The 20,544-nt window shown below is 42.6% G+C and overlaps 1 protein-coding gene and 1 non-coding gene across 2 annotated transcripts in view; one reads left to right on the plus strand and one right to left on the minus strand.

The window, feature by feature from the left end:
• Positions 1-1,535: 1,535 nt before the first annotated feature.
• Positions 1,536-20,544, minus strand: part of LOC124622957 (odorant receptor 43a-like) — a 44,139-nt gene continuing 25,130 nt past the window's right edge. Inside the window, exons 3-4 of the mRNA XM_047148748.1 lie at positions 7,083-7,238; positions 1,536-1,592 (exon numbers count right to left, since the gene is read on the minus strand). Of these exons, the coding sequence (XP_047004704.1) occupies positions 1,536-1,592; positions 7,083-7,238 (213 nt within the window). The remainder of the gene's footprint in view (positions 1,593-7,082; positions 7,239-20,544) is intronic.
• Positions 10,686-10,760, plus strand: Trnat-ugu. The gene has a single exon. It is a non-coding gene; the product is annotated as a tRNA-Thr (tRNA).

Genomic DNA, 20,544 nt, shown 5'->3' on the forward strand with positions numbered 1-20,544 from the left:
ACACAAATAAAACCCTACAATTTCTAGAAAACAACTGTTAAAGTGAACCAGAGACCTGACAAAAGATATTAGAAAAATTCATAGACACTTCTAAAAAGCATCTGACACACAGTCACAAAACAGAAAGTGAAGTGGCTGAAGCAAAATAATCCCAAGTTAACCAAGCGAAACAATATGCCAAAAATCCACAAGCGGGATACATCGATATACCCAGCAGCAAATTTCAGCTTCTGCTCTTCGTATAATCCCTAAACTTGGAAATAAACATACCAACCTCCTGAAATATTTTTCATATTTCCACTCAATAATGTACACAATAATTTTCTGGGGTAACTCTTCACTTAGAAAGGAAGTATCGATTGCACAAATGCGAGCAGCAGGAATGGTAAGTCGTGTTCACTCACAGATGTCATGTAGGCACCTCTGCAAGGAGTTAGGCATTTTAACTGCACCATCACAGTACATAACCTAGCTAATGAAATTCGTCATAAATAATCCATTGCAGTTTAAGAAGAACAGTGATGTGCATACATAGAACACTAGAGGGGACAATGACCTTTGTTACCCATTGTTCAAGCTGTCAGTGGCTCAGGGAGGGGTTCAATATGCAGAAAGAAAAACTTTTGATCATTTCCCCAATAACATAATATGTCTGACAATTAGCGAAACAAGTTTTAAATCTAATTTAAAATCATTTCTCCTGTACAACTCCTTCTATTGATTGACGAATTTCTACTTAAAAACTGGCAGCCAGTAAAAAAATAAATAAGTTAATAAAGATAGAGATAAAAAGTCTTCTTTGAAAGGCTAGTTCAATGAACAGCAATAAAATTATAATGTGTTCATTACAGTTGACGCTAATGATATACACATATTCTGTAAACTAATTCGTTCCACATAATTGTGATAAAGGATTCGTTCAAATGACCTGTGGAACATGTAATTAACTAACGAGCTGATTAGTTAATAGTTTTTAATGAATTCAGCACTGGTATGTAGTGGATTATGCGTTTAAGGCAGAGAGATAACGTTATTCAACACGAAATTTCTGAGTGAAGATGGAACATAGACATTTCATATCGTTTGCTTCGCAGCATCAGGGGTTTCGTAGCCGTACCAGGGCCAATGCTTTGACAGTCTGTTCAGATTAAATACGTCATACAAGGAAGGATAGCATACCAAGAATTGGGGTATAACGCAGTAATATCTAAGTACCAAATACATTTATGAATACTACGATGCAACTGCAATCGTACACTGATTATAAGACTGTCAAAGATGATGGTAGTCTCCTTCCCAGTAACTTTTTACGCTCATTCCGCTTCATTTGACACCTCTAAAGGTTTTACATATCCAAAAGCAATTTCACTACAACATTGTTTATTATCTTACAGCAGTTATACCGCACGCAAATAATCCTTGTCTTAGCCGTTGTACTAGTAATAATTAAGTGTCGTGGAATTATCCAACACACTCCATTACTACGTAACTACGTTACTGATTACTGAAGCAGAGCCTGATACTCTGATGTCATCTCAGCGGTCGTTAACTCGGCGAAGCACGGCATAATATGTGTAGGAAGCATTGATGAGCTGAAACAACACAAAACCGCAAAGTTAGTCAGGAGTTACTTCACTGTAGCTGTGAGACACAAGGCCCATGTGAGTATGAGCTTATTGTGAGCAGTAAAATTCCCATAAAACTTCTTAAATGAAGAATTTCGTTGACACAATATTATACATTTATGTCTCCCTACCACTTTTCCACCTATCTGTTCCTGTGCATTAAATATGTCGTGTGTGTGAGTGTGTGTGTTCGTGCTATCGATTTACTAGAGCATTTAACTATGACAGATTAGATTAGATTAGATTTACTTTCATTCCAATTGATCCGTAGCGAGGAGGTCCTCCAGGATGTGGAACATGTCATAAAAACAACAATATATGACAAATATTTACAACTAAAACAAATAAGCTAATGCACCACAGGTCCCAAGTGGAATTATCGTCATTTTTTGGGGAACACTATATGAAAGAGTCATTTTACAGATACTAATGCACTGAATTTAAAATAAAAAAGTTTATTTATTTATTTATAAGGTAAGTTTTATCAGGCATTTCATATCATTTCTATTCGATCCTTGTCAGTGATTTTGTTGCCGACGTAGAAAGTTGCTATCATCTACTTTTAGTGTCCCAAAAAGTGATATATATAGAAAGTTATTATCATCTACTTTTAGTGTCCCAAAAAGTGAAATCGAAGGCTGTTATATATATATATATATATATATATATATATATATATATATATATATATATATATATATATATATACCACTTTTTGGGACACTAAAAGTAGATGATAGCAACTTTCTACGTCGGCAACAAAATCACTGACAAGGATCGAATAGAAATGATATGAAATGCCTGATAAAACTGCAAGAAAAGAGCTTCGAAAATGAGAAATCTCTAATATTCAATATAAATTAGTGCGAACTCTTATTCCGAAGGTATTTGATTGGAGTGTAGCCTTTTATGGAATTGAAATGTAAAAAATAGGCAGTTAACTCGAGAAGAGAATAGAAGCTTTCGAAATGTGACAGTGCACGGTTAGATTAGATAAGTGATGAAGTGGTACTGAGTAGAATCGGTGCATTGTAGAACACGAGCGGTGTTTCCGCCTGCTGTGTCTTGGGAAATCAGAGGTAGCAGAACGTGCTCTGGGAAACGGACATTGAACTGCTTTCAACGATATATTTTATTGTTAAATGTACAATGGTTTCTGGGATATGTTGTATATGGGGTGTTGGAGATAAAAATTTCTGAAAACACCATCGATAAAGCCAGCGGTCTGCATCTAAGTACAGTTTGGGACCCGGCCATCGGAATGCTGAAACGCATGCGGCGATCTTAAAACAAAAAAATTGTCGTATCCGGTACTGGACAGGTTGCAAATTACTTCACAGGTGGTAGCGCGGCTATTGCAGGGCGGTAGCAGAAACTACACGACCGCCACCACTTGACAATGGCCGAACACCACTCTGTCGGACGCTCGCGCATTTTGAACGACGTGAAACGGATGGAAGTACAAGAACATTTTATCAGTACATATCGTAGTGAAAACATGTATTCGTGCAAATACTTAGCCCCAGAGAGCTAAAACACCAAGAAGAATCGCTTCTCGGCTTTTGGCAAGATCAATGTGTAGTATTTGTGGCCCTTAAAAGGGCCGAATTTGAGAACTGCTTTCAATGATTATATAAAGTACAATCACCCACAATGCGACAATCTTCCAAAGAAGAAGGACCACTAGCCTTCACCCATAAGTGAATACTACAATCGGAATTTATCTTACAACGTCTACGACAAGACAAAGACAAACTCCCGTGCGGTAAAAGGTAGGAACCCTCACTAGCAATAATAATCTCAGAAACAGGTATAGTACGGTAAGCTAATATTTCGCGAGTTTCAAAGGATTCCAAACCGGCTCTTCCTGCATTGTTACAAGCAACGAAAGCTACAGTCAGCCATCCGTTACCCAAACTGGAAGAAAAAGAAACTTTCATTAAAGAAAAATTTAACTTCGCACCACAAAATAAAGTAGGTCCATGAATAAGAACAAATTGAGTAGTTTTATCAACTCCTCTTACTTCGTTCTTTTTACCCTTCGCAGAAGATGTCGAAGCACCAAGAGTGCCGTCCACATTGAAGTAATGCTTAAGTGATGAATTACCGCACAATCAGCTCAGCAGCTCATGCGTCCAAACTCCTGACAAGAAAAATATACAGAAGAATGGAAAAGAAAACTAAGCATCTCTCAGATGATGAACAGTTTGGTTTCAGGAAAGTGAAAGGCACCAGAGATGCAGTTCTGACGTTGCGGTTTGTAATGGACGTAAGACTCGAGAAAAATCAGGACACGCTCATAGATTTTGATAACCTGGAAGAAAGTTAGTGTAAAATGGTGCAAGATGTTTAAAATTCTGAGAAAAATAGGGGTACGCTATAGGGAAAGACGGGTAATATGCACTATGTACAAGAACCAAGACGGAACAATAAAACCAGAAGACTAACAACGGGTTATATGGATACGCGTAAGATAGGGCTGTAGTCTTTCGCCCCTACTGTTCAGACTACAAATCACAGAAGAAACGATGAATGTAAAGGAACGGTTCAAGAGTGGGATTAAAATTCATGAGGAAACGATACCAATGGCAAGATTCGCTGCCGACATTGCTATCCCCACTGAAAGTGAGGAAGAATTGCAGGATCTGTCGAACAGAATGAACAGTATAATGAGTACAGAATATGGACTGACAATAAATTGACGAAAGACGAAAATAATGAGAAGTGACAGAAACGAGAACAGCGAGAAACTTAACATCACAGTTTGTGATTACGAAAAAGACCAAGTTGAGGAATTCTGCTATCTAGGCAAAAAAATAGCCCAAAACGACAGGACATCGAAAGTAGACCAGCACTTGTAAAAAGGGCTTTCCTAGCCAAGACAGGTCTACTAATGTCAAACAGATGTTTTAGCAGGAGAAAGAAATTTCTGAGAATGTATGTTCGGATCACAGCACTCTGTGGTAGTGAAACATGGACTGTGGGGAAAAACGGGACAGAAGTAAATCGAAGAATCTGAGATGTGGTGCTACCGAAGAATTTTGAAAATTAGATGGACTGATAAGAGGAGGTTCTGCGCAGAATCGGCGACGAAAGGAATATGTGGGAAAACACTGACAAGAACAAGGGAGGTGATGGTAAGGCATTTGTTAAGACATCGGGGAATAACTTCCATGGCACTAGAGGGAGCTGTAGACAGTAAAAAGTGTAGAGAAAAACAGAGATCGGAATACATCAAGTAATTGAGGACGTAGGTTGCTAGTGCTGTTCTGAGATGAAAAGGTTTCCACGGGAGAGGAGTTCATCGTGGGTTGTGTCAAACCAGCCAGAATACAGAGGACACAAAAGAAAAACAAAAACAAAAATGCTTAAGGGAGCCGGAACGATCCATCTCCTCCATGTTAATTTTATCAAATAGAAGGAACATTTTTTCTAAAACCATTAAACATATTGCTCTGAAATTTGTAGTACATGTTCAGTGAATATTTCTCTACAAAGTTATAATGTCATGTTAGGAAATATTTATTGGTTCCTGTTTTACAATTTTTTTAAACAGATGCTTATTTTTTTCTCTAAAAGTTTGCACTTTTTCTTGTATAACTCTTGAATTATACAATATATTTTTACAATTTGTTATAAAAATGAAGGGGAAGAAGTGAACAATATTGTGTATAAGTTTCATTGATATACTGTTAGCAGTTTTTGAGAAAATGTTCCTCAAAAAGGAAAATTTTAAAGTTACGGGAAATGACTTCCAAAGTTTCTTAATACATTCTTGCATCCTCTTCTTTTTCCAGTGTTAGTTTCCTTTCCACTGGTCTTTTCTTCCCTTCTGCTGCATGTTGTAGGCTTTTGTCTCTTCTTCCAGCACCTCTTAATCTTTCTTCATCAATTAGGCGCATTGTGGAAATGGTGATATGTCCTGGTTGGAAACCTAAACGTTTCGGCACATCACATTTGATAATGTTTCCTTCATTGTATGTTGCCACCGCATCATACACTCCAAAATGCAATGTTTTTATCTGTACAAACACTCTTTTGGGAATCCCAATCCAAATTAAATTATTTACACGTTATAGCATTTATCCCTGAGACAAGTAACCGTTCATATCGGTAAACGCTACTCCATTAAATCCTCAAATTAGTAGGTGAGTAAACCCGTCTGATGACATTAGCCATGCAACGTTGGAAAACAAAACATTGTCTAATTCCGCAAAGATACCCTTCTTGCAGCCAGCGAGCGGCGCCGTCAGAGGTGACACACCAACTCGCTACAACCGTTTACGAGGCGTGTCAACTTTGCAGCGATAAGAAACGCACTTAGAATTCACTTAGAAGGGTGAAACTTGATTTGTTTTATTCAGAAAACTCCAAATGATTTTATACTGAAGAAAACAAAAAACGTTAAATTTGCATTTTCATCCTTTCGGCTTCCCTTAAGCTAGCTAATTGGAGGTATTGAAACGTGGCTACACTCAGTCACAGCGCCAGAGATTGCGCCAAAGAGTTTTATTCCGCCGCCTCCACTGGCAGTGCTTGTTCAGAAGTTGCTGTGGGCAGTTGTAGTTCTGAGGTTGCCGTAGTCAGTGCTTGTTGAGAGGATGCCGATAGCAGTACTAGTTGTGAGAATGTCGTGTGCAGTTGTTCTGATGGGCTAGACAACCGATGCTGTTCGAATGGGGATGGTGTAATGATTAGAGTGTATTTTTCGTTAATATATATGAAGAAAAAAAACATTTTTTTAAATTTTCTTTTTAATTTTCCTAGCTAACCATGTGTCTTGGTCACAGGTTCAGTCAACAAAGCATCTGGCTTGTGTTCATGTATTAGAGTGTAATTCTGGTTTCTATGTGCAATTATAGTATTTCTGGTTTTTTTAATTACTTCATTGTAAATGGCGTTTAAAGCATCTTGTCGTATTGAGGAAGAACCGTGCCAGATGTGTACGTTGAATCACACTTCCACACACAGAACAGTTACACTTGTGCTTTGTTGTTTGGTAGCTTTTATAGTTGCTGGGGACTTAATTAATTAATTGTGTTAACGGAAATTTCCTTTCATTCTTTGTTGTTGTTCTATGCAGTCAGATTGCGGAGTAATACTAGTCAGGGCCAACCGGTTACGAGACTTCGTAATCGGACAAACAGCGACTAAAATTAAAATTATTTGCATTATATTTAATTAAGCCCCCATGCAATATTCATCTGGCACTCTCCAAGACACGAATGGTGACTCACTCGGCTAGCTCCACTGGCAGTCAAGTCAAAGTGTATCAAGCATACTAGCAGAAAGCGATCTTGGTATTGAGAAGTATTGACAATGTAAGTCAGGGAGCTTGAGATCTTCTATGGAACTACTGAACCACCAACTCAGATTTCACGTTCTTTCCACTGGAGGGAAACATTTTGAAGTAAAGAGAGATCGATTCTCTGATGTACAGTGTGCCGTTGTACGCACCGAAACGAAGGTGGCGCGGTTGATGGGGTGCATGCGGCCGGCGGTGAGCTCGAGGGGCCTCCTGGCTCGAGCCATCACCACCAGTAAGCCGCGTCGCAGGTGTCGGCTGCCCTCCACCCAGGCGCTCAGGAAGGCCGACGTGCAGACCTCCAGACCCTGCGGCAGGGTGGGACACCACTGCAGTTAGTGACTCACGAGAAATTTCGTCAAACACATTCCGTAGCTGTACGAGCCATCTACCCGTTCCACTGGCCCCACGTGTTGAAGTAACTGAGTGACAAGATTTGTGCTACAGGGATTTTTGTAGTCAGACATTGGGCACCATTTTTTGGGTAAAAGTATGTGGCTTTTGAGCTGTGAGGTGCAGTGTGAGTAATGTGAGTGCTGCGCCGGCTGATATCGTTTCAGAGGGCCCCATCAGACCCCTCTCATGCACACTGAAGAGCCAAAGAAACTGGTACACCAGCCTAATATCGTCTAGAGCTTTGATTTTATCCATGCTGGATCAGAGGTCGTGGTTGTGAATGTCAACGTTAAAAAATATATCGGCTCAACCACTTGTCTATAGTGTAAAACACTAAGATTGACGCGTTTCGGAAGTCAAGTTTCCATCATCAGAATAATAAAAAGTAAAAGAACCTGTTAAAACTCACTAAAATGGAACATGCACCAGGCACAATAAAACTGATAATACAATTAAAACATCGTGGCTACTTCCCTTGTAGCAGCCGTGTCTTCCAAGGTGCACCTCCACACGGCTGCAACAAGGGAAGTAGCCACGATGTTTTAATTTTATTATCAGTTTTATTGTGTCTGGTGCATGTTCCATTTTAGCGAGTTTTAACAGGTTCTTTTACTTTTTATTATTGTGATGACGGAAGCTTGAATTCCGAAACGCGTCAATCTTAGTGCTTTACACTATAGACAAGTGGTTGAGCCGATATATTTTTTAACGTCGTCTAGAGCTCCCGTGAGAATGCACAAGTGCCGCAACACGACGTGGCATGGACTCGACTAATGTCTGAAATAGTGTTAGAGGAAACTGACACTATGAAACTTGCAGGGCTGTCAGTAAATTAGTAAGAGTACGACATGAATGAGTGCAGGTGATCAGACATCATGTAACACCATAGCTCTAATGCTGTACTGATTTATTTTGCCTTTTGTTTTGTTTAGTGTTATATCGTTGAGTTTCTGTAAATGTTGTTGGATCGAATTGTCACCATGAGAGTGGTTATTCTTTTCTGTGTAAAAAACTTTGATTCTATGCAATGTAGTGTCTGTATCATTTAAATTCTTTGTCTCATTTGGAGGGAGACAAAAGTTATTGTATATATTTGTAATTTTGTGTGAATAATTTTTTGTAGAAATGTCAATATGTGCAAACGTTCTGTTTTATTTAATATGTTTGGTTACTGTTATGTAAACTGCTGACCTTCACTTAGGGTTCTTAGTTATTTCGTATGTAAAAGTTGTTGTGGTTCCCCTCGGGAACGGAACTGTATGGCGCACGCAAAATGTGGTGGGCATGGATAGAAAGGTGGAACCAAGAGTCAGTCGGGGACGAGCTACCAAACTGTCAACTGCTCATGTAAAAGTTGTCTATTGTGCTGGTGCCGAGAGTAGCTTTCCGTGCCACTTTCCAATGCCCCGGATGGATGGATGAAGAGCTGGAACTATTCTGGAATTGATATCTATCATCGCCACCAAGAAGTGACAGTGTCCAGCAATTCTATCCTCAAATCCACCTACCAACATGCAATCGCCACCACATTGCGCAATCACTGAAAAGGAACCAAGGAATAGTAGAAACGTATGGTGAAGGATCAGCCCACTGGATGTTTTAGTGTGCGCAAATATAAGATAACTTATACTCGAACTCTTATACCTACCTTGATTTTTTTGTACCTCTGTCACATTTCCACTTAGGGTCCTTCCTATGCTAAAGTGATTACCGAGTGTCCTTACTGAAAGAACATTAAGGCCCAGTGTTTTACTAATTAATGCCGCTTGAACATAGTAAAAAGAAAGTTAAAGTTAATGCGGCAAGAGAGTGAGCTAAAGTAAATGATGCGTGTTGAAAATAATTTTTTTCTATTAAAACTGTTTATTAATATTTTGTTGCCAACTTCTAAAGTGAATGTTCTAAAAACTGTGGCTTATTGAGTTTTGCAGATTAAAGGATCACAGTGCAGTCTGTTGAAAATCATTCAAAGGTGATCTATTGTCTTATAACCACATCAAGTTGTGTTCTACTGCATTAAAAGCTGAGGACTACTACTGTTAAAAGCTATATGTTCATGCTTGTTAAGGGCTTGTTTCTTTAGTGTATTAAAAGTGTGTTTAGTTTGCTCTGCTACAGTGGTCAAGATTAAGGCCCTCCTCCATTTAAAGTAGTTAAAATGCTCAAAATTACTTAATTACAGAAAGTTTCAATTACTCTTGCTATTCAAGTCAAATTCTGTACAATATTGGCTCTCTCTTGTGTATTAAAAGTGCATATTAATGGTGTTTGTCTATTGTGCTCATGCTAGATAACGATTAATAGAAAGGCCACTATCTATGAAAATAGTAACTTCTTTATTCAAAAGACAGTGAGAAGTAATCTGTTAGTGAATTCCATTTAATTTGCATTCTAAGTAGAAAGGTGTTTAGTATTGAGAAGCTTAACCTATGCACAGTAACTAAGTTTGCTGTGAACCATATCCATATTTCATGTCAGATTCGAATTTGTTTGAAAAGTAATATTAAACCTATCTCCAGTTTACGATTCTACAGTGAATATTAATAGTAACGTTATTGAGACCATTCACTTTGACTAAGTCCTCAAGGTAATAGCGTGTTTTGTTATGTGTTATATATATGACGGTAGTATCTGTTCCCGAAAGAACAGTTACCGTGGATGACCATGCAGCTTTACTAGAAATGAAATGATATTTAAATGGACACCCTAGCTGCAAACAGGCGTTGATGTACTTCATTGGGGACATGTTGAAAATGTGTGCCCCGACCGGGACTCGGACCCGGGATCTCCTGCTTACATGGCAGACGCTCTATCCATCTGAGCCACCGCGGTCACAGAGTATAGTGCGTGTGCAGGGACTTATCCTTTGCACGCTCCCCGTGAGATCCACATTCCCAACATGTCCACACCACTACATTCGTAGTGCGCCTAATAGATGTTTGCCCATCATACTCATTACTCGTGGCAGATTAATCTACCAAGTCCCGTACGAGTTCGGGCATAGCGTGTGCGTTGGCACGAGAAGGTCAATGGCCGGAAGCCATATTTTCTTAACTATGTATGACGGTAGTATCTGTTCCCGAAAGAACAGTTACCGTGGATGACCATGCAGCTTTACTAAAAATGATAGTTAAATGGACACCCTAGCTGCAAACAGGCGTTGATGTACTTCATTGGGGACATGAAAATGTGTGCCCCGACCGGGACTCGAACCCGGGATCTCCTGCTTACATGTAATGAGTATAATGGGCAAACATCTATTAGGCGCACTACGAATGTAGTGGTGTGGACATGTTGGGAATGTGGATCTCACGGGGAGCGTGCAAAGGATAAGTTCCTGCTGACGCACTATCCTCTGTGCCCACGGTGGCTCAGATGGATAGAGCGTCTGCCATGTAAGCAGGAGATCCTGGGTTCGAGTCCCGGTCGGGGCACACATTTTCAACATGTCCCCAATGAAGTACATCAACGCCTGTTTGCAGCAAGGGTGTCCATTTAATTATCATTTCATTATCTGTTATAATTGTGTAAATAGTTTGTTCTGATATGTTAGCTCCAACCTTAACGTGAACATACTGTATTCAGGTGCCAGAGTTCATTGCACTCGCCTGTGGCAAATTATAGCTTGTGTTTGTCCGTTAAAGTTACTCATACCTATTTTCTTGAACAAGAATGTCAATCATTCTCATGCCTAATTAGGCTGGCGACCGATTTCTTTATTCTTTGAACAGTGAAGATAGGTAAAATATTGTTTGTTACTTTTTAAATATTTATGTAATTCTGACTTTCACTTCCGCTAAGCCACCTCCGTTAGGTATATCACGGTCAGCACAACTAAATTCCTTTCATAGTGTAACACTGCTCTGCTTCTTCATACTGTAATTGCTTTCATAAAAATAATTTCATTATACGAACTTCATCCAGCTTAGAGGTTATGGTGTAGTAGTAGCAGACGGAAGTTTTATGCTTGGCTTTTCCGAGACAGCACTATTTGCTCTGTTGGGGCATAGTGCGTAATATACCAAATTTGGTATTTGATTGCACAAGCCACGTGATACCGGTTCCAGTGTTATAAGGATGTATACGTACGTGTCACCTGTCAGAGTCATATCTAGACATATCAGGGGTCCCATATCATACCAACCGCACATGCTCCACACCATTACAAAGCCTCCACCAGCTTGAACAGTCCTCTGATGGCACGCAGGATCTATGGATTCATGTGGTTGTCTCCATGCCCTTACACGTCCATCCGCAGGATACAATTTGAAACGAGACTCTTATGACCAGACAACATGTTTCTAGTCATCAACAGTCCAATGTCGCTGTTGACGGGCCCAGGCGAGGTGTAAGGCTTTGTTTCATGGAGTCATCAAGGGTACACGATTGGTACTTCGGCTTCGAAAGCGTATATCGATGATGTTTCGTTGAACGGTTCGCATGCTGACACTTGTTCATGGCCCAGCACTGAAATCTTAAGCAATCTGCGGAGGGGTTGCACTTCTGCCACACTGAACAATTCTCTTGGTCCCGTACTTGCAGGATCTTTTTCCGGCGACTGCGTTGTCGGAGATTTGATGTTTTACCGGATTCCTGATATTCACGATACACTCGTGAATTGATCGTACGGGAATTCCCCACTTTATTGCTACCTCGGTGACGCTGTCTTCCATAGCTCGTGCACCGACTATAACAATACGTTTAAACTCACTTAAATCCTGGCAAACTCTTACTGTAGCATCAATAACCGATCTAACAACTGCGTTGTCTTATATGGGCGGTGCCGACAGCAGCGCCGTATTCTGCCTGTTTTCATATCTCTGAATTTGAATACGCATGCCTATATCAGTTTCTTTGGTGCTTTAGTGTATACGTCTCACATAAATGAAAACAACAAATAAACAGATGTAAACTATTTTACAACAAAGGAATCCAAGCGTTAAGACTTCCAAAACGGAACGCAGCTTCAAAAATTTTAAAAACATATGTTTCGACAGAACATATAGAAACTGTGTGATTGTGAAACTTTTGCATTCATTTGTTGCAGCTTATGTGACAAACTACTAAGTTTTCAGCATTTGCTTGGAAGTGATTACATTCACATTCTTACGAACACCTATGCAGGGTAAGGAGGCATATCTAACTCACTTACCAATCCTGTCATATGACTCAAGTAATGTCACTCATGCTGTGTATGACACACCAGAAGTGTTTTCCGGTGTAGGGTGTATTGACTTGTCGCCTTGTCATCAAACGTTTGCAGTTCTCATTCGAAAGCCACTTCCTTTAGGCTGTTAATGAATAGTTGCGCAGAATCAATTGTCATTATAGGTCCCTTACCTCACACCTTGCTCTTGGAAGCGGACGTTACACTACGCACAGGCACAAATTTGAATGAAGCGAAAATAAAGAAAAAGAAAAGGAAATCGTGGCTCACCCACCTTTTTTTGTGTCAGACCGAGACTCGAACTCGAGACCTTCGCCTTTCGCGGGCGAGTACTGCACTTGTTTTTTTCTACCATGGACAGGAAAGGGAAAACTACAAAAAAAATCTAATTGCCACCAACAATTGTGTCCTAACCAAAAAATAAAAAAAATTAATAAAAACCTCTTCAGGCGTTGGTGCCTATCTAGGCCTATCCTAAAACAACTAATCTATTACTACAAGGGTGTAGGAAATGAAGAAAGTAGGGGGGAAGAATATATAGAGAAGCGATGAAAATGAAAGTAGTTGTGAATGGGCTATTGTTTATTTTAGTTTATTTTATTGCATTTTTGGTTTTTTTATTTTTGCGTTTTATTTTTTAATTTTTTTATTCTTTTATGTATTTTAATTAAGTCTACGTACCAGAATTTCAGCAGTCGCTAGCGCCTTTCGATTGGCAGATCATCAAAACGTGTCTTCTCGAAAATTTAATGGAGATACCGTTTCTAGTGCTTTCAGAACATTATGTCGGCAAAACAGCATCAGCATCTCATGGCTTCGACGTTTCAGCTGGAAGGCGGGTCATGAAATGCTCTCCGTAGAAATCTGGAAAAGAACTGCTTGTATCTGGGGCTGCGAGCAAGTGTACAGTGTCGATCTTTAAGGTACGTCCAATTACCTAGTTCTGGTTTCTCGTCAGGGCGAAAATGGTAGCGGACCATGTGACCACTCATCCAATTCCCAGCGTTAGTTTTTGTTGCGGGGTAATGAATCACATTCGGGAATAAAAGCGTCAGGAAAGCGATCTGAGCAAGTGTCTGTCGGGTTAGGAAAGTCAAGATACGCTGCGCGAGCCTCCAGACGTTAGACGACGGATCACAAGAGAACCGATGAAATTCCGTGTCCCCTACACCACAGTGAACCCAGAGGGGTGTAACAGGGAGGCGGATGCGGTGCAAACGAAACTGATTGACCTGTTTGCCATTGACGGTGATATACCAGATGGTCTGGACGCTGGTGTCGAGATAACCAACATGTACCGCTTTCCACACACGGTGCCATATGATCAGGGGGAAACATGTGTTCGATGGGGTTGGGGGTTCGACACATTTGTAATGTGTCGTTTACAGTCTTTGTCTGGAGTACACATGAAAGCGGTAAGGGATGCAGGATGTAACTTAAGTCAAGAAAGAAGTGGCGAAAGTGATAAAAGAGGATGGAATGTCTGATAACATGACTGGGGCTGACTTGGATATTGGCGCTTATTCATGCAAAAGGAGTCCGTTCAGGCTCGTCGGGCAGAGTCGCCAGACTTTCACATGGGAGCTAACAAAATGTACAGTAACTCTATCTGGCACATGGAATAAGCACACTTCACCACCCTCCCGCGGGAGGACTATTGAACTTTGAATAAAATACCGGTACAGACAAAAGATACAGGAATATTGAACTTTAAGTAAAATACCGGTAGAGACAAACGATACCATCGTCATCAACATACGATGTGCGAGGGTAATCGGGACAGGGAACACTTGTTCCACATGGAGGATGCGTGAGGCGTGGTAAACATTCACGTATTGCGCACGCAGTATAATGTAGAGGGATCTAAGCCGGTGATCCACACGGCCAGCCCTGATCGCTTGGAGGAGATTGTTCAAATGGCTCTGAGCACTATGCGACTTAACTTCTGAGGTCATCAGTCGCCTAGAACTTAGAACTAATTAAACCTAACTAACCTAAGAACATCACACACATCCATGCCCGAGGCAGGATTCGAACCTGCGACGTTAGCGGGCGCTCGGCTCCAGACTGTAGCGCCCAGAACCGCACTGCCACTCCGGCCTTATTCATGCAAAAGCGCTTGGAGGAGACGTCTACTGTTCGTTGCCCCTGAACGACGGAGGTCATTCATAAAATCAGTGTCCAAACAGCGGACGCTGGTGGCCACACTTAGAGGAGCGACAAATCGCTCAGGTAGACCCTCACCAATGAGCAGAATCTTCGATTTGGAAATGTTAAGAGGACTCCCCGATGCCTCACCATACGTCGCCACCCGAGTCAGAGCCGCGTGAACATCGTCTTCATTGCAGAGGTAAAGAACTAGATCATCAGCATAGGCTGTACAACAGAAGCGGTGCCCATGCAATGTCAGGCCCACCAGGCGTTGGCGAAGCCCCTGGAGAAGCGGCTCTAATGCCAAAGCATACAGTATCGTAGAAAGTGGGCAACCCTGTCGGACACACCGCTCGATCGTTAGAGGCTCGGTGAGGCGACCATGACAGAGTATTCTTGAAGTCGCGCCATTCAAGAGTAGCGTTACCGCTGTTACTATACGAGCCGGAAAACCCATGTGTTGGAGGATCCATTTCAGAAAGGTATGGTCGACATGGTCGAATACCTGACTGAAGTCAAGCGATGCTAATGCGCCAGGTGAACGTTGCGACCGTGCGAGGATCATGTCTCTGAAACGGCAAAGGGCCGTATGGATGTTGTTGTCAACGCCCAGCGAAGTCTGATCAAGGGAGGTGACGTATCTTGCTGCCTTCTTGAGTCGTGAGGCCAATCAACAGATAAAAATTTTTATGTCACTGTTGAGCAGAGTGCTGGACCGGTAATCACAGATCCGTGATCGCCCATGTGGCTTAGGGACCAGGATGATGACCCCATCAAGGAAGGGGGCTCCGATCGTCGTCGTGGGTGACATCAGTTCGCGACAGATGGACGTCCAAGTAGTTATCAAAAGATAGCTAAAACACATGTAAAATTCGAGGGAGAGGCCGTCAGATCCATGAGACTTGTTGGCAACACCCTCCATCTAGGACTTCATCGGAGGTCACTTATTCCTGAAGTTCTTGAGCAACATACTCTGGGATGCTGTTGACAGTCAGTGCTGCTACTTCGTCTATTAGGGTCGGGGGATGTGGGACGGCAGCGTACAGCCGGCGGAAATGAGAATAGAAAGCATGACCAATGGAGCCTTGTGTAGTGTATCGTCGTCCTTCTGCATCGGTGAGGTCGTGGATAAGAACTCAACGACGACGTCGGGCTTCTGTGAGGACGTGGTACTTCTATGGCGTTTCGTGAGGCATTTGACACAGTTGCAGGATCTGACAAGGGCCCCTTCCCAGCGTTGTCGCATGAGTGAAGTATCTGAGCCTTAGCACGATGCACTATCGTCTGACGGACAGGAGAGAGTGCCATCGAAGTGCAGTCACGAAGCACCGTGTAATAAAAGTCCATGGTGCTCTCTTGCCAAGCTTTGAAGTCTTTGCCATATCCCATCAGTGCCCTGCGTAGGGCTGGTTTCGTGCAAGATAGCCACCAGTATAAGGTGGATGTGTATGCAGGGCAACGTCGACGACAGAGGGCCCACACATCCTCAACGATCCTTCGGCAATCGGGGACAGTCAGGTGGGAAAGGTATACTTCCACAGGCCACGGTTGTGCCACACCTGTTGGCAGGCGAGGACCACATCGCAGATATAGGCGTCGTGGTCAGAGAAAGTTATAGGTCATACTTCGGCATGTCCAGTATCGGCAGCAACTGAATGTGTGAGATATATACGGTCGAGGTGTGTGGACGACTGCGCCGTATAGTATGTGAAACGTACACGGGTGGCATGAACCTTTGTCCATGTGTCAACAAGCTGAAGTCTGTCGATGATGACAGAGAGGTCAAAACATGGGGAATGATCTGCAAGTTGGTCATAAGGCCCTTGTGTGGAGTTGAAATCGCCACCGAGGACCATTTCATCCAGATGACTCTCGGAAAGCGACGTTACCTCGTCAGCAAAGAAGGTGTATCCGTCACGACATCGACTGGAGCCAAATGGGGCTTATACATTGAGGATGCGGATGCCGAACAACGTGAGAGCCATACGTCTATCATTAGGAAGGTACACTACAGCAGGGAGTCTAGAACGGAGGAGGATGGCGACTCCACCACCATTGTCAGAATCATGGGAGATGTGTGCCGCTTAGCCAGTGGGGGCGTAGAAATCAGTAACGATCACTTCTTGGAGGAGGGCAACGTGGACATCAGCAGCATAAATGGTCACTCGGAAGATTGCCAGATTGTGCGAAGCCCGAACGGTGGCCAGATTCATCATCGTGATGCGGTAGTGTTGTGGGCGTGCTCCCACCATTGTCACAGATGTTCTGTCAGAGATGTCTGGTTGGCTTGTAACATCCGGCTTTGCCACTGTAGCCGCAATCAGAGTGGATGGAAGGTGGGTCAGGCACCTCCAAGAGGCAGTGTCTGACGGGAGGGCCACCAGCTCAATCTGCTCCATCGTCGACATCATCTGCCCAGGAGACTGGAACAGGTGGTAAGCGACTGTCGCATTCATCGCGGACGAGTTGTGATGACGCAGGGTTCAGGACTCTCCCTCCATGCGATCCATCGTTGTCGGGTGGGATTGTTCCTCAGATGGGACATAAGGAGCGGCCATTCCTGTCGTCAGGGCGCTCGAAGGAAAACTACTGTCTTGTATTCGCCCCACTGCTTGTGATGCCACATGAAGATGTTTGTCGTTGGATGGCGTTTGACTTCTCTTCTTTCGTTTTCGGGGCGACCGCTGCTTTCGGAGGTGCTGTTCTGTATCAGAATGTGGACGTTCAATGTTCGAGGTCGCTCCCGTCTGAAGAAAAGCAGACGTAGGCACCGCACTCGCAATGATGTCCATCACAGCAGGCGGGCTGGTCATCAAGCTCTGGAGAGGCGGTGGTCTCGTAGCCGTCGGAGGAGATGGTGCCGGTAAGGCCGTGGCCGCAGCTTCATTTCCAGTGCGCAGTGCTGGGGGGAGAACAGGCATTTCCTGAAGTAACCGTCGCTTTGGAAGTTGAGTCACTGGTCGGGACCTGAAGCAAACGTCGGCTGGCCATCAAACATAACGATGGCTTGCACGCCTCTTATCAGCAGATAGGATGGTACATGTATAGAGAGTTCGAACTTGATTTGGCTGACACCATTCAACACGTTATGTGTCGTGAAAGTCTGCTATTTTTCCGCGATGTGCCCCACAACATTGTCAAAGGGTTGGAAAGCTTTGACGACCGCATCTTGTGGCACTACGAAAGGGAGCTCGAAGACCCGAATTATACGAAGACCGAAACCAGTGTGATCTGCCGTTACCTCTCCAATATGCCCGTCAGAACGCTTGAACTTGAGTCCGTGTGCGTGTTGTCGAACTACCTCAGCTTATGCTTCCTCCGTCGTTGTTCTAATATAGACGACACTGCCAGTGACAGAGAAGTGAATACCTATCAGTTCCTGGGGGTTCAGACGTAGCTCTTCACGAACGAATGGTTCAATTTCATAAGCGTGTAGTCGTGCAAGTTCGGCTTGGAACGTTTTTTAAGTTTCGCTCTGCGGTAACAGTGCGCCATGAGGTGCAGTAGTAATGGACGCTACACAACACGAAATACAGCGACGCGGAAGTAAACAACTGCGGTGTGCTGTCCGGCGCGCGGAGCCGGTCCGCACGCGACCACGGCCGAAAGCCAACTGTCCACTTGACAGTCCAACGCCGTAACCACTTAATCATGGCGCCATTTCTCCTCCCGGGTGCTCCACATTGCACTTCTTGTTCTTGGACTGTTCACTGTTCCTATTTTTCTTTTCTTCACAGTCCAGTACATCATCTCCTTGTTTTCATGCTTGATTTGTGTTCTCATTTGACGGGTTGTACACTGAGCCCTCTTACCACTAAATCTGAAGGTGGTGCAATAGGGAGCTTCCCTTGTCAGAAGGAAGTGTGTCGTTTACATGGACATGTCTTTTCTTTTCTTTAGTATGTTGCAAATAAGTGGACACCTGAATCACCCCCACATTGTCGTTCCACCACTTAACTTGTGGTGCGTGACTGAAACTAGTGAATGTGACTTTTCGTGAGAGTAGCCAGTAGCTGTCTACAAATATAGAATCACCCGCACCTCCAGCCTTAGGGGCAATAGAAAGACAATGAGGTCTATCTGGGTCATCAGAGTTGGTACAATAGCAAGCAGAAGACTTATGTTGGCAGGTAAGACGTCTGCATTTTTGTGGTCCCTCACAACTGAAAGAGTGACTTTTCTGCTGAAGTGTGGTGAGTACTGGCTGATATGTGGGCAACCCACAGATGGAGCTATCTGACTTATTTAGTATGTGAATTTCAATCATTTTTATGTCAGTATCTTTGGTAGTCAGGAGTAATCATACTAGCTATCTTGGAAATGATTTCATGTGAAGACTTAATATTATTCTTGAGATCTTCAGTGAGAATACTTTGATTATAAGTGACCTAGGCTCGATCGCTAGAGCAGAATAGAAGGACTTTGGCTTCCGAGACTGGTAGTGTAGCTGAGTCATTCTCAGTATACGAGGTAAGTAAAATAAACGAAATTACGTTGTACAGGAAAAATTTATTAAACGAAATTACGAGAGGCCTAAGACTGAATTTTAGATCCTTCACGATTTTTTTTTATTTTATATTTTTTTAACTTGGAAGTCGTTGGCCTCGTGCAGCCGTACTGTCATGTGGTCGAAGGTAAAGTCTAAGTCCATTCTTTGTTAACCTAGTAAATGGGTGCTCTTTCAATGCGTGAGTACTGTATAAAATGCATTCCCTATTTCTACTGAAATATGTTGTTAATCAGTCTTTCGTCGTGTGAATTTGGGTTTCTCAGCCACGTTCGAGCAGAGTAAAATGAATGCATCTTTCAGTCTGTAGTGTCGAAGTGTGTGAGCTTAGACAAGTTATTTCGTGATTCAAGAATTGAGTGCTTTAGAGTACTTTCACTGTTTGTGGAACTTGATTGCATTTACTTCGTTTTTTTATTAGTTTTCCTACAACTGCTCGTACCTTCAGCATTCCTTGATCGTTTTTACACATTGAAATTTGTCTATAAATTTTGTCCCACTATAACCATGGCTTTTCTTCGCATGTGTTGTACCAAGTGTGACCACTTGTTGATCAGACCACGTTATATCGGACGTCTCTAGTCAAGATACTCTCTGCTGAGGTGTCACTGTGTTCTGTGGTAGTTTTGGTAGTAATAATATAGTGTTCATTTCAGTGTGTTGGTGGGTTGTGGTATGAGCGGGTGTAGGAGCGTTCGATCTGTTTCCTAAATCATGTTCCCCATGGTTTCCCAACCAACCCATGTAGCTGTTTCATTTGATGCTCTGATGTACTTCATTTGAATCCTTGTGTAAAGCAGGGGATCACGCCAACTGTTATTTTGTGAATGCTGCTATTTTGTCTGTACTTGGTCTACGTTCAGTCAAATTGTTTAATATATCACACGGACCATATGCTGAAAAGTAATTCACGATTCATATGTTGCAACCCATCCCTTTTCTCTTGTATATTTATGGAAGAATGACTTGAAAACGCCATTATTAAGTTATTTTATTGTCTAGTACTAATGGAGTTTCGAAACACAGAATCTGTATACACAGAAGACCCGAAGAAACTAGTATGAGCAAGTGTATTCAAATACAGAGACATGCAAACAGGCAGAATACGGCGCTGCGGTCGGCAACGTCTATATAAGACAACAAGCGTCTGGCGCAGTTGTTACATCGGTTACTGCTGCTACATTGGCAGGTTTTCAAGATTTAAGTGAGTCTGAACGTGATGTTGTAGTAGGTGCACGAGCAATGGGACACGCCATCTCCCAGGTAACGATGAAGTGGGGATTTTCCCGTACGACCGTTTCACGAGTGTACCGTGAATGTCAGAAATCAGGTCGGAGAAACGTCCTGCAAGAACGGGACCAACGATCACTGAAGAGAATCGTTCAACCTCACA

This window comes from Schistocerca americana, chromosome 7, assembly GCF_021461395.2.
Source record: "Schistocerca americana isolate TAMUIC-IGC-003095 chromosome 7, iqSchAmer2.1, whole genome shotgun sequence".
Lineage (NCBI taxonomy): Eukaryota > Metazoa > Arthropoda > Insecta > Orthoptera > Acrididae > Schistocerca > Schistocerca americana.